Source organism: Phocoena phocoena, chromosome 7, assembly GCF_963924675.1.
Source record: "Phocoena phocoena chromosome 7, mPhoPho1.1, whole genome shotgun sequence".
In the NCBI taxonomy this organism is placed as follows: Eukaryota; Metazoa; Chordata; class Mammalia; order Artiodactyla; family Phocoenidae; genus Phocoena; species Phocoena phocoena.
Genome location: NC_089225.1, coordinates 42,110,248 through 42,124,721, shown reverse-complemented (window position 1 = coordinate 42,124,721; position 14,474 = coordinate 42,110,248). Strand labels below are relative to the sequence as shown.

Below are 14,474 nucleotides of genomic sequence, written 5' to 3'. Positions count from 1 at the left end.
TTACCTCCACAAAGCAAGAAGCTGAGCGGGTAAAATAAAAGATAATTTTAGACTTACTTTTTTTTTTTTGGCTGCGTTGTGTCTTTGTTGCTGCGAGTGGGCTTTTCTCTAGTTGTGGTGAGGCGGGGGCTACTCTTCCTTGTGGTGCACAGGCTTCTCATTGTGGTGGCTTCTCTTGTCGCGGAGCACAGGCTGCAGGTGCACGGCTTCGGTAGTTGTGGTGTGCGGGCTCAGTAGTTGCGGCTCATGGGCTCTAGAGCGCAGGCTCAGTAGTGGTGGTGCATGGGCTTAGTTGCTCCACAGCATGTGGGATCTTCCTGGACCAGGGCTTGAACCTGTGTCCCCTGCATTGGCAGGCAGATTCTTAACCATTGTGCCACAAGGGAAGTCCCTAGACTTACTTTTAAAGTCAACCTTAATATGTGCCTTCCTTAGGCCTTGGTTTCCTTTGTGTATTGTTTATTTGACTCTCTACATTTGTGTTTTCCTCCAGTCTAGAAACAGGAAGTTTGTTGAATTAGCAAAATTCCTTTTGAATCTGTAGAGTTAATAATTTATTACTTCATTCATTGGTCATAATTTTTAAAATATTGTTATAGGCAAGATAGAATAAATATTTTAAAAATATTATGTCTCATTGTTAAACTTCTTCAAATTATACCTGAAACTCATGGCAAGACCAAATAAAGGATTGAAAGAACCCATTGTGTTATAATTTAGAACTTTTTCTATAGGAGACATTTAATTTGGCTAATGTATTTTTTAAAAAGTCTTTATTTAATATAATCATTATCATTCACTAACAGCTTAAACAGTTTGAGGTCCCTCAAACTCCATGATTGCTTAAAGTGTTGTGACATTTTTATTTCTTCCAGAAACTTCCAATTAAGTGATGAAGACCACTGGTTTTACCAGGCTCTTGTGGATCAGTATCCTGGGGATCTCAGTGGCAGAAGGACTCTGTATCTGGACGTGTTACAGAGACATTTTCCTCACAAATCGAGGCATGATTTGGTGAGTGCTGGACCCTATATGCTGGCAAGTTAAATTGTTTTAATGATTGATAATTATTGAGCAAAATATATATATATACTTTAAATGGTGCTCTAAAATGATTTTTTTCCTGCACTCTAGAAAATAATAGGGTTATAGTTTGAAAGTCTACCATTTTTCAGGTCAGTGTGGTACATAAAAAGGTGGGAGATCCCTCTAGCCACATTCACTCTTCTGTGGCTTACTTGCCACAGAGAGCTTCACCATGGTCCCCTGGGTTGCTCTGCTAGTGTTGACCTCCAGGTGTCTGTACATTCACCTGCGCATTTCAGAGGTTCTGCCATCTTTGAGTCTTGCCTGAAAATGGGGTGACTGCTCCTGCATTCACACAGCCTACCACACCTCAGTCCTTCTAGTCGTGGGGAAGCCAACACTTGCCTTGGGAGCTGGTGCCTACCTACACCATCCCCACCACAACTCCACTTGATCCCCCTAGACGGGTCTAAACACAAATGCCCCAAATTCATAACTCAGAGTCCTGGCTAAAATTTCCCTGGGAAGTTATGGTTACATTCTTTAGTGGACAAGGTCACATAGACAAGGAAACAGAAGTTACCATGTCACCAGTGAATTTCATAGTAACTCACTTTAAAACATGTATGTAAACAAACATGCATAGACTCTTACCTTTTTTTAAAAAATAAATTTATTTATTTATTTTTGGCTACGCTGGGTCTTCGTTGCTGCGCACAGGCTTTTCTCCAGCTGCGTTGAGCTGGGGCTACTCTTCGTTGTGGCGCATGGGTTTCTCATTGCAGTGGCCTCTCGTTGCAAAGCACAGGCTCTAGGCACGCAGGCTTCAGTGGTTGTGGCACGTGGGCTCACTAGTTGTGGCTCATGGGCTTCAGAGTGCAGGCTCAGCAGTTGTGGCACACGGGCTCAGCTGCTCCACGGCATGTAGAATCTTCCCGGACCAGGGCTCGAACCCATGTTACCTGCAGGGAAGTCCGACTCTTACCTTTTAAATAGGCCATGCTATAAAATATTATCACATACTCTGCATTTTGTAATTGTTTTAAATCAAGCAAGTAACAATACTAACGTGTATAGAATTTATCCTATGTCAGTCATGTGTAAACTCCTGTAATGCACATAACAGTGGATGAGAGAAGTACTATAGTTATCCTTACTTTTCAGGTGAAGAAACTGAGGCAAAGGCCACACAACTAGTATGACCAACCTCTCTTATCCTTTCCCACCCACCAACCCCCACCCAATTATTTGTTTTAATTCTGACCTTTATTTTATAGCAAATCCTTGTTGTGTAAAAAACATGTTATATAATAATTCATTCTGGATTTTACAAAACTCTTAATTTACTAAATTAGATCTTTCTTTTTATTCCCTATAGATTCTGTTTGCTTCTGTGACCAGTTGTCATTTTTAACTGTGTAGATTTTTATATATTTGCCTACTATTAATATGATAAAGATTTTTGCATTTACTTCTTACATTGGGATAATTAGTATGCATTTCTGCATGGTGTATACTTCCTTAATGTTTGCCAAGTTTTAAGCATATTCTTGGCTTCGGGAAATAAAGCTAAGAAGTTTACCAAACAGAATTTAGAAGCTGATATTTGGTTTCAGTGAAGCCATAGCCCATTTCATTATGTACTTAATTAACCATACCTAAGTTATTTTTTTTAGGTAGGACCAACCTTATGCTGCTTGCTAGCTTCTTTTCTCACATCACTTAGGGGTTAAGTAATGTATCAAATTCAGAGATGTGGTCTATACTGGCAAAATAAAGAATTATTTAGAGCACTGACTCTCAGTTGCAGGAGGCACACCTTTGTATAAGTATTTCAGAATCACCTACAGAGATTTTTCGAACTACTATCTCCCGTCCTGTTCTTTCCCTCAAGACTCAAATCTCCCAGGGTTGGGATTCACTGGCAGCAGGAACTATTGGTACCTATGTAAGAATATCATGTCCCTCAGGAGTGTGGGATGGGAAAGGCTACTGTCATTGCTATAAATACTTCAAGTTTAGATGTCTGAACATCTGATTGTTTCAGTAATCAAGGGCAAACTGAGTTTTCAGGATTATTGTGGCAATTTTTAATGTTTATTAGCATATATCTAACTGAAGCACCTGGAGTCACTGTTAATACAGCAAAGCTGATTTAAAGATGGAGTATTTTTGAAATTATATGTAGGGGAAATCATATTTTCTGCTCATAGATTCATTGCTGTATAGGGGTAGAAGTTGTTTTAGGGCTGTCTGGTCTGACTCCATCCTGTATAAAACTTAAAAACATTTAATGACTGGTCCTCAGTTAGCCATGGGCTCAGAACTCTGGGACTGGTACTTGGTCCTGGTTGTTGTATTTACTATTAAGATGTTTGTCCCTTATTTTTCAAAACCATTGGTTATAATTCATTTTATTCACTTTTGTAACAATGACATAAAGCGTAGGCTCAGTTTCATAATAAGCATTTACCACCTGTTATCTTTTCAGGTCGAACATGAAAAATATTGTGACCAATATCGCTTTGCTAAGGAGCAGCGAAAGATCCTGATATCAAGTTGGAGTAAGAATAGGAGAGACTTTATACAGAAGGCTGTGCTGACAGTGGCCGAGGCCTGTGCAGCTCATGAAATGGAAAACATGTTGGTTAAGGGTAGGAAAAAGCAACAGGAAGTGTGTGCTGCTCTGAAAGCCAAGGTGAGACGCTTTGCAGAAGGTGCTTTAGTATTTGCCTGGGTATTCACTTAAGAATTCATTTTTCCCTTTTGTTCAATTCCAACCTAAAGTCCCATTTCTCTAAAAAGCCTATTTTGAATACAATTGTTAGTTCAAACCATATGAAATTGAAATTCTTTTAGATCAAAAATTGTGAACAATCAACAATTTCATACAGTTCAACCTGAAGTTACTATAGCAGGAGGTGAGTATTGAAGTTTTGATTGAGGATGTCCAATACCAACCACAAATGCTGTACATCAGAGTGAGATGCTGGATGAAAATGCAGAATGTAATTATAAAGTAAATGTCTGACACTGCTTCAGACTCATGGACCTCTCATTCACATTAAAGATGTTTTTTAAAAAAAGGGTCAAATTATGAAGAGGAGGGAGGATTTGTGAAGAGAAACATTGAGGAGAGCTTGATGGGCTGTGTGTGAGCACTCAGCAGAGTGAGAGGGGGAGCAGACAGGGTTTTCCTCCTGCTCAGATCCAGCAAGGGGCCTCCAGGATGACTTGGAGAGTTGAGTGTGTAACCCCTGTAGTTGGAGGCTTGAGCACTGGTGTCTGATGCTCGCAGGGAAATATAGAGGAAGTACGTTAGTGGCAGAACTGAAAACAAGAGTGGCTGCTGTGCCTGGTCACGGGTGCATGAGTTCTGGAGGCCCCATGTGAATATGGCCTCTCTAGGAGCGTTGGAAGGGCCACCAAACATGAATTGTATCATGCCTTAAACTTACGAGTAAGGAAAATAATGATTTGGGGTGGTGCCAAATCCTAACTGCTAATGTGAGGTGAATTTTTGAGTGGGTAAAAGTTGCCCCTAAGGTGACCTGCTTATTTTGCAGGATGCCTGGGAGTTGTGATTTGGCAATCCCCCTCATACTTGAAGAGTAGAATGGTCTGAACCATACAAACTGGAGAAGCTGAGACAGGACCCGGGAGCTAACTAATTCCCCGAGCAGGGGACTGGTCGGACCTCACAAAATTGCCAACAATATTATTACCCATGAAACTGTTGAACCTGGAGTTGGTGACCTTAGCCAGCTCTCTGAAACTTAGTAGTTCTGTAACTGCAGTATAATGACAACTGCTTGTTTGTGGTTGAGAAATAAAGATACATGTGGCATACGCACACACACAGTTGTATTGAGTTACAGCATACATACAGTGCCCAAATATTAATTTACTGATAAATGACATGGTAGGATGATGATGGTGCAACAAGAAATTATATTCTCTTGATAGAAAAAATAAGCTGGTAGATGTTATATTATAGCAGTTAATAGCATATAGAAACAAATGTCTCTATTTTAAAACATTAGAGGAAAAATGTCTGCTCTGCATTTTTTTCTTTTTTTAATATTTATTTATTTGGTTGTGCCAGGTCTTAGTTGCAGCAGGCAGGCTCCTTAGTTGCGGCATGCATGTGGGATCTAGTTCCCTGACCAGGGATTGAATCCGGGCCCCCTGCATTGGGAGCGCAGAGTCTTAACCACTGCACCACCAGGGAACTCCCTGCATTTTTTTAAACAAAAATATATTTCTTTTGACATTGCATAAGCTTAGGACCTAAAAGCAATAGAAGCTGCATCAAGCCCTATCTACCATGGGCTACAGAGCTAATGTGTGTTTCTTCTCCATCTGTGACTGATTAGGAACACTCAGTGACTAAAAAAAAAAGGTGGAGGGTAGTCAGGGGCCACGACAAGTCCTTATATACTCCTAGTCTGTTTATACTCATTTTGCACACATTATCATTAGTCCTTAAACTATGCTGTAGGTGATATTTTCTTTTTATTGTATTACCTTGAGGTAAACATACATGCAGTAGAGCACACAGAACCTAAGTGTGCTATTGAATAAAGTTTTATAAATATGTGCTGCCCATAGAAATACCATCAGGGTCAAGGTATAGAACCGCTCAGAAGACTCTCTCATGCCTTTTCTCAGTATATACTGGCCCCATTCATGACCACTATTCTGAATTCATCACCATAGGTTAGTTTTGCTTATTGGTGAATTTCATATGAATCAAATCATACAGTATATACTCTTTTATACTTCTTTCACTCATCATATCTGTGAGTTTCGTCCTTGTTGCATGTTGCAATTATTTGTTCTTTTTTATAGCTGGGTAGTACTTCCTACATAATACACATGTACCACAATTTATTTGTATGTTCTCCTATTGATGGGAATTTGAGTTGCTTTCAGGTTTTTGCTGTTATGATAATGGTGCTATGAACATTCTTGAACATGTCTTATGGTGGTCATAGGCCCTCATATCTCTTGGATAAGTACCTAGGAGTTGAATCGCTGCATCATAAGGCTCATGGGTGTTTCACTTTAGTAAAGACTGCCAAATAGTTTTCCAAAGTGGTTGTATAAATTTGCAGCCACTTTCAGTTGCTCCACATCCTCACCAACATTGATGTTGCCAATCTTTCATTTCAGCTAAGCTGATGGATGTGTAGTGGCACCTCATTATGATTTTCATTTGCATTTAGAATAAAGATATTGAGCAGCTTTTCTTATGCATATTGGCCATTTGAATATTCTCTTTTGTGAAATGGCCACTTAGGTCCTTTGCCCATTTTTCTATTCCATCGCCTGCCTTTTTTTCTTACTCATTTGTATGTTCTTTATATATTCTGTATGCAGGTTCTGTTTTTTTCTCCCAATCTGTAACTTGTCTCTTCACACTCTTAACATTGTTTTTTCATAAACAAACCTTCTTAATTTTAACGAAATTCTGTTTTTTTAATTTTAAATGTCTTTGAGGTATAAGTTATATACTGTACAAATCACCCTTTTTAGTGTACAGTTCTGAGTTTTGACAAAGGCCTGACACGTAACCTCCCCTGCAGTCAGGGTGTAGAACTGTTCCATCACTGTCAGCCATCCTTCATGCCTTTTTGTAGTCAACACCTCACCCACCTTCAGCCTTTGGCAACTACTGATCTCTGTCCCTATAGTTTGCCTATTCTAAAATGTCATATAAATGTAACCATTATAGTATGCGCTTTTTTGAGTCTGGCTTTTTTCGCTTAGCATAATGCCTTTGAAATCCAGCCACGTTATTGTGTATGTCAATAGTTTTGTCGTTTTTATTGCTGTGTAGTATTCCATGATACGGGTTTATCACAGTTTATCCATTCACCAGTTGTCTTCAGTTTTTGGCAATTAGTGGTACTTTGCTTATGGTGGGAGTAGGCTTCAGGCTTTCCCTGTGAACCTGAGCCCAAGAGAGAGACTTGCTCCTCTTGCACCTTCTGCTGCAGTAGGTTCTTACTAGCCCCTTGCTAGCCTGGCTGGGGAAGAGGCATTCTGCTTTCTTGGTTCAGCCTCAGTCTTGGGCAGGACCTATGTCCCTGGGTCTTGGGGCCAGGACCTACTCAGTAGCTGTGCCCTCCTCCCCAGGGCAGATGAACTCCAGACTCGCCTCTGCTTCTTCCCCAGGAGAGGAAGATTTCTTTGTTCCCTTTCCCCAGCTGTAAAGAGTCTATACTTGCGCCCTGGTGGGTTTGCTGCTCTGCATCCCTCCCCACCCACAGCGCCTTTTGTTCAGTAGGGTTTTGTTCCTCTCTCGCTGATTTGCACACCCATAGGGGACTTCCTCTGCTTGCTTACCCTGACCTCCATCTTTCTTAGGAGCATTCTGTGAGGTTTGTAGAGAAAAGCCTGTGAAGGGGTGTAAATGCCCCTTACGTCTGTAGCTTCCATGGGTTTTATACAGAAGCTAATACTCTGCCACAGCAGCAATTGTTAAAGTGTAACTATGGGATCATCGCAGAGTTTTACCTGCAATCTTCTTATCCCTTCTAGGATGGCCTTGTCCTTCCCAGGGGCTCTGCCTCAGGTAAGCCAGTCTATCTTACCAGAAAGGTAAGACATCTACCTTTCTTTAAATCTCAAGCTAGTTTATTGCCCCATGACCTCTTCTCCGATGGGTTCAAGAAAAGTTTTGATGTTGTAGGCTATTCAGCTTTTTCTTGTGGTTAAAGTTGGAGCAACATTTTCCTGCTTTCTGGAAGGTCCTAATGAAATACTATTTATCATCTTTTATGTGCTCTATTTTAAGAAATCATTGGCTAGTGGCATGGGGTCATTTTCAAAGGTCTGAGATTTTTCTGCCCAGCAAAGCTCTTGCCAGAGGTTTGGGCTCCACCCAAAACAGTGAGGTGGAACAGCAATAAATGGTAACCTGAAGGTGGAAGAGAATTAGTTAAAGGAAAATGTGTATGGGGAATTTTCCAGGAACAGTCCAGAGAAGAAAACTGATAGAAGGGCAAGAGTCAGCATTAAGCACCTGCCGGGTTTACTGGGGACAGCGTCAGTCACCAGTCCAATGAGAACTCTGCTTCTCCCCTTTACCTCTCCTCCCCTTTTCCCTCCCACTCCTGGACTCTGATGGCCTAAGCATGTAGGGAATGAAAGGAAATGTTATCTTCTGAATAAAGAGGGAAGAGTTGCTTAATCTCTTAGAACTAGACAATTTAATTTTGAATCAAGACTGTATTTTGTGACTTAAAGTGACTGTGGGACCCTCTGTAACCCAAGAGTGAGCCATGGGTTCTGCTTAGTTTTCATCTAGTGACAGGAGAAACATCTGAATGGGGGACAAAAATAAGGCAGTGTTTTGATTATTTCCCATACATCATGCTGCCCAACGTATCAGGCGTATTCTGTGGAGAGCCCCCAAAATCTCAGGCATTCGAATAGATGCTTTATAGGCATTTTCTGATATTACCCTCAATGACAAATCCAAGTTAAAATGTGCAAGGGGTGCTGTAGAGCACTCACCCATGAAATCAGGAGCTGGGGTCAGTGGAGACAACATAATATGGAGTCTCCACAGAGACACATGGTTACAATAGGGTGAACAACTATCTCAACTTTTGGAGTTGCAGCCTCCAAAGAGTAAATGTGGGCAGAGAGTGGAGAAATTGGAACATAAAGTAAATTGTGGTAAAATGGATTCTATTTTCCATAGAGACAGTGTTATCCTTGGAGTTTGTGTTCCTGATCAAGGACTGAGACTCAGTAAATTATAGCTCGGACCAAAAATATATCATAAAAGAAAAGGGGTAACTCTATCGATTCGGTAGTAATTAAAAATATTAAATTATGCTCATTTTTTTTTTAACCTGTAAAGAAACTTGGAGATTTATCCCTAGTCTTCATTTTACAAGTCTGAAGGGTGAAGTCCTGAAAGATAAAGTGACCCGCCTTAAGGTTCACGCCAGCTCAGTTGATTTGAAATTCCGTATTATTACTGCCCTACACAGCTTTGCATACAAGAATCTTACAAAATAATAGAAGACATTTATTATACTGTGGGCCCCAGTGTGCTATAAAATAGACTCACAGAATGTGAAAAATATTACTTCATTGTATCATAAATTTGACCTTTCTAAAACCAACATGCTAGCTATAATAAACATTAGTTAAACATTTAACCATAATTTTGTTCTTAGTCTTGGAATTTAAAGGGGCTTGTGGGGGATGATTTAGACGATTTGTGTCTTTAAGAAAAGAGTTAAAGGAATTTTGAAATAATGAGTTCTCTGTCTCTGTTTTATTTTGGTTTTCCATCAGTAACTGCTGCTGTGCAAGTAGAGGCTTTTAGGCCTCTCACAAGAGGGCTGAGATGAAAGTGGGAAAGTAGAGCTCTTATTCTCCTGCTCCCACCAAACCTGCTCTTTGTTGCCCTAAATTTTCCTAGACTACCAGCCCCAGACCGTCCTGGCACTAGCCTAGACAACTCTGTTAGCTGTGCACTTGATTCCTTAACATCCTCGTCTGTCTACAGAATGGCTGGGGAGCCTCATTCCCAGATCTGTCTCACAGTTGACTTTCTCTGTGTCCATACTGGGTGGCCAAGTACTACTAAGGAAAAGTCATCTTATCCGGACTCTCAATGAAATGTCAGCATGGGAATCCTTAGTCTTGTCCTTTGTTCACCAGTTCTTCCTATTCCCCTTATCACTGTTTCAAAGGATCACCTGTCCTTACAAGACTCTTACCTAACACCATACACCCTCCCCACCAGACTCCCAGGAGACAACCCACTTGCTACTTTATCAATAAAATGAAGTCATGGAGGTATGAAATCGACCCTTAATTCCTGCCTTGCCCACCCTGTGTCTGTCTCCTGCTAGTCCCCTGCTTCCCTCCCGATGGAGGATGTGATGTCTTCTACACAATGACATCCAGTCCTTCCCTCTGATGTTTGGGACTCTGACCCATCTAACCACTTTAGAAATTGGGTTCTACTGATTATCCCCTTTCCTTATTTTTTCTTTATTTTTACTCTGTGGGGTATTTCTCTCAGTCATCCTCTAGGACCTGGGCAGTCCCTATTCTCTACCCTTTCATTTGAAATCAACCTTTTGAAAGAATAATCTAGATTATATTTTTCTCCAGGACTTGTGACCTCTCTACTCCACCAAAATCCTCTCCTCTCTCCAAAGTGACCAGTGGCCTCCATATTACCTAATCCAGTCAACACTTTTCCTTCCTGATCCTAGTGGACCTCTCACACTGAAAAATCTATGTCCCCTATACAACTGCAAGCAGGAACCCCATCTTATTCATCCTGGTATAACATACACCCCCTCCAACTCCTCTACCCCTCCAACACCTCCCCCGCATCAGATTTTTCAGTGATTGGAACACATTTGGTGCTGAGTAACTTTTGTTGAAGTATGTAATAAGGCTTAGGCATTTTTTTCTCTTCTTCTTAATAACCTCTTGAGATAGTACTATTTTCACTACCTTCTTTCTACCTTATTTATGAGGGAATCTTGCTGTAGAAACAAGTATGTGGATGTGCAAAGTCATTAAGAAATGAAGTACAAGTCTTAATTGTCAACACTGAATACGCTTCAGAGTCACATGTGACTTTAAAAAGAAAACCTGATAATCTATAAAACTGACGTATATTTTGGGCATGAATCATGTTACCAGGTACTTAGTTTTCTTCTCGACTTCATCTTGTTTTTGTGCCCTTTTCCCCCATCTCTAGCTAATGAACATCCTAACCAAGAAGCCATAGTAGTTAGGGAAGTCAGATAATGATGGGGTAGAAGACACCTTTTTGAATAAATAGCATTTGAACACCCTTTCCACACTTTGATCATTTCTCATGGCATCAACTCCTCCCATAATCTCCCTTCTCCACAGATTTCAGCCTCCTTTGCTTCTGGAGAATAGACTTAGACTTAGGTTTTACAAATCGGATGGTGTATGGTACTTCAATTTAAAATGTAGTTTTTGAGTTCCAATTCCAGTGATAATGAATAACCGATACCACCATAAACAACTATAAAACATGAACAAAATATTATTTTAAAAAATGTTTGCAGGCATTGGACAGCCAGTGCCTGGATAAGATCCTTGAAATAAAACTTTGAAGGTGAGCCCTATATTTGCTCAGAATTTCTTCCTGACATCCTGTGTTTTTTCTTTTTTCTTTTTTTTCCCCCATGCTACACGGCTTTCAGGATCTTAGTTCCCCAATCAGGGATTGAACCTGGGCCCTCGGCAGTGAAAGCGTGGAGTCCTAGCCACTGGACTGCCAGGAAATTCCCCTGACATCATCTTTTAATATAAGGTGGAGAGAGAAATAACCCAAGCAGAAAATTATAATCTTGATAGGTGAAGGAAGCAGATATTGGAGTTTGGCCTACAAAGGCACCTGAGATTTGGAGGATAGGGTACCAGAGATGAAGGTACAGCAGATAAAGAACCTCCAAAATGCCTACAAAAATATCTCATGGGTCCTTTGCCAAATTATAAGCTCTGAATGCAGAGAATGAGATGCCAAAAGGCCAAGAGAGAAAAACTACTGGAAGGCTGATAACTGAATAGAAATTTCAGAGGTCACACAGTTTTGGGGAGGTGTAGATATTTGAGTCCTAGCCCAGCTTATGTGGAGAAATCCTGGTGAACATTCTAGACGTTCAGCTGAAACTCCAGGAAGGTCATGCCTTAAGGGTATGGGCTGCACTCCAGGATTATGGACAAAACTGAAACAGACCTACCATAAAAAAAGTAAAAATAAATCATCAACACAATCCAGGAGATTTTGTGGCAATTTAACTACCTTCCAGACTAAAGACTCAACACTGTTTAGAGAAAAATAATATAACTTAGAGCCTCTAGGATATATCCTTCACAATGTTCAGCCCCAGATAAAAATTACCAAACATTCAAAGAAACAGGAAAAAGTGACTGATTATAAAGGAATAAAACAGTCTCAGAAATGAACTAGATATTGCAGTTAAAAGATAAGAACTACAAAATAATTATGACAAATGTGTTAAAGAAAATGGAAGAAAAGATGAAAAAATGGATGAAAATATGGAGTATTTCAGTAGAGAATTAGAATATATAAAAATGAATCAAATGGACATTCTAGAAATGTAAAATATAATACCTGAATTTAAGAACTCATTGGATGAGCCTTAAGAGCAGACTAGACATTATGAGAAGGCAGAATTAATGAACTTGTAGATCAATAGAAGATCTTCGAAATGAAGTACATAAAGAGAAAAATAATAAAATGAAAGCCGAATAGAGAACATAAGAGAGATATGGAACATAGTAAAAAGGTTTAATATACAGGTAATTGAAATCCCAGAAAGAGGAGAGAGAGAATGAGATAGAGACAGTATTGAAGAAATAACATACAAGAGCTTACCAAATTTGATGAATGACATTAATCTATATTTTCAAGAAACTCAGCAAACTCCTAAGATGGATAAATACAAAGAAAAGTATTCCGAGGCACATATAATGAAACTACTGAAATGAAAGGTAAAGAGAAACACAGTTATATGAAGAGACAGATATGGCATGGAGAGCCATCTTGCTGGTGTGATCCCAAGCAAATACAGCATGTTCTGGGGTCAGTGATGATGGCAGCAACTTCCTGATTGTGCCAGAGCCAGTATGACCTTTGCCAGACCAGCTCTGTGATGTGTGGTTCTAGATGTTATTCCTGGAAACTTAGTCTAGAGCTTGCTTCTCAGACCCTTCCAAAGACTGTGAACTTTCTAAAGCCCTTTAATTCTTTCCTTCTTTAACTAGGGTGGATTCTCTTTTGCACAACTAATAAATTGACACAGATGATGTCTGGGTCTTGCTGTGGTATTCTAACTTGCCTGTGTGCTGACTGCAGGTTAAGGTGAGCAGGAGTTGGAACCAATAATGGCCCGTCACTTACCTGGTCAAGCTGGAACTGATGCTCTAGGCACACGGGACCCTATATAGGATCACCTCAAAGGGAGAGGTAACCACAAAAAACTTACCCATCAGTCACATGGCCTGAAGGACTAGATGCAGGGGAAAGGTTGCTTTTACCACACGATAACAATCTTTCAATGTCCACAGTGTTATTTACTTCTATTTATATTTCTGGCATCATCTCAGGGGTGTTTTCTTTGGTTATGAGAGATAATGCAAGTTTCTTCTTGGGAATTAATGATCCTCACATTATATGTTTCCTGGATCAAAAAAGAAAAAAAATGCAGTTAGAAAAACTTGGATATTTAGTTTACCACAGTAACTGGCAAGGATTCAGTGGTTTCTGCCAATTTAGAGCATTTGTTCATGAATATCTCGGTGTGGTTAACTGTGCCATGCACCATCCACACAATCAGTGTTATCGATGAATCTTGTACAGTGCTGGATGGACCCAGGGGACCTATAGTCTCTGCAGTTGGAGACATTCACAGAGAAGTTCTCTGTGGTTAACCTTAGATTAGTATCAGCGGAATCAAGAGAGCTTTGAGGAATCATAGGCGTTGATACTAGAGTGATTTTTGCTCACAGAGGCAGATGGCATTTTCTCTATACAGCTATATTATGCTATCTGTGGCTCTTGGCAGGTAGCTAATTGAAATTGCACAGGGCTTAGGGACTTGATGAATCTATGTATTTGTTCCAAATAATATATTCAAAGTAGCCCTACTCTTAAAATGTCTTCGTTTTAAAAAACATATTTGTCAGCATTGGGGTCTATTTATAAAGTCTAAAAGAGACTACTTTTTAATGTTCTTTGCAACAAGAGCCTTATGTTTCAATGGCAAGTCATAACAGTTCACAAGATGTCTTGCAGATGAGGATATTTCATGTGACATACATTGTATGGGATATTTGTATTTTACAGTAACTTTGTTCAGTATAACTTCAGGAAATCATAATTTCAAGGACTGGGTAATTTAAGAGAGGAAGCCAAAACTTGGAGTCGGAAAGCCAGTATTTTTAAAAATTTTTATTAAAAGTGAATACATATCTACTAAAAAAAAGTGTGCCTCAATTAACAGAATAGGGAATCCAGAAATAGGCCCACACATCCATGGTCAATTGATTTTAAACAAAGATACAAAGTCAATTTTGTGGAGAAAGGGTAGTTTTATGTACAAATGGTGTGGGAACCATTGAATATTCAGATGCAAAAATAAATGAATCTTGATACATACCTTGTGATCTATACAAAAATTAACTCAAAATGGATCACTGACCTAAGTGTAAAACTGAAAACTACAAAACACAGGGAAAGACAACGTAGGAGAAAATCTTTACGAACTTGGGTTGGACAAAGATTTCTTAAACACGACACCAAAAGCACTACCCCTAAAAGAAAAAAAAAATGACCATTTGGACTTTCTCAAAATTAAGAATTCCTGCTCATAGAAAGATACTGTGAAGACAATAAAAAG

At 39.7% G+C, this 14,474-nt stretch overlaps 1 protein-coding gene and 1 non-coding gene across 2 annotated transcripts in view; both read left to right on the top strand.

Moving 5' to 3' along the window:
- Positions 1-14,474, top strand: part of CCDC148 (coiled-coil domain containing 148) — a 262,676-nt gene that overhangs the window by 132,028 nt on the left and 116,174 nt on the right. Inside the window, exons 9-10 of the mRNA XM_065880879.1 lie at positions 876-1,014; positions 3,518-3,724. Of these exons, the coding sequence (XP_065736951.1) occupies positions 876-1,014; positions 3,518-3,724 (346 nt within the window). The remainder of the gene's footprint in view (positions 1-875; positions 1,015-3,517; positions 3,725-14,474) is intronic.
- On the top strand, positions 4,470-4,618 carry LOC136126186 (U12 minor spliceosomal RNA). Its single transcript, XR_010656079.1, has one exon. It is a non-coding gene; the product is annotated as a U12 minor spliceosomal RNA (small nuclear RNA).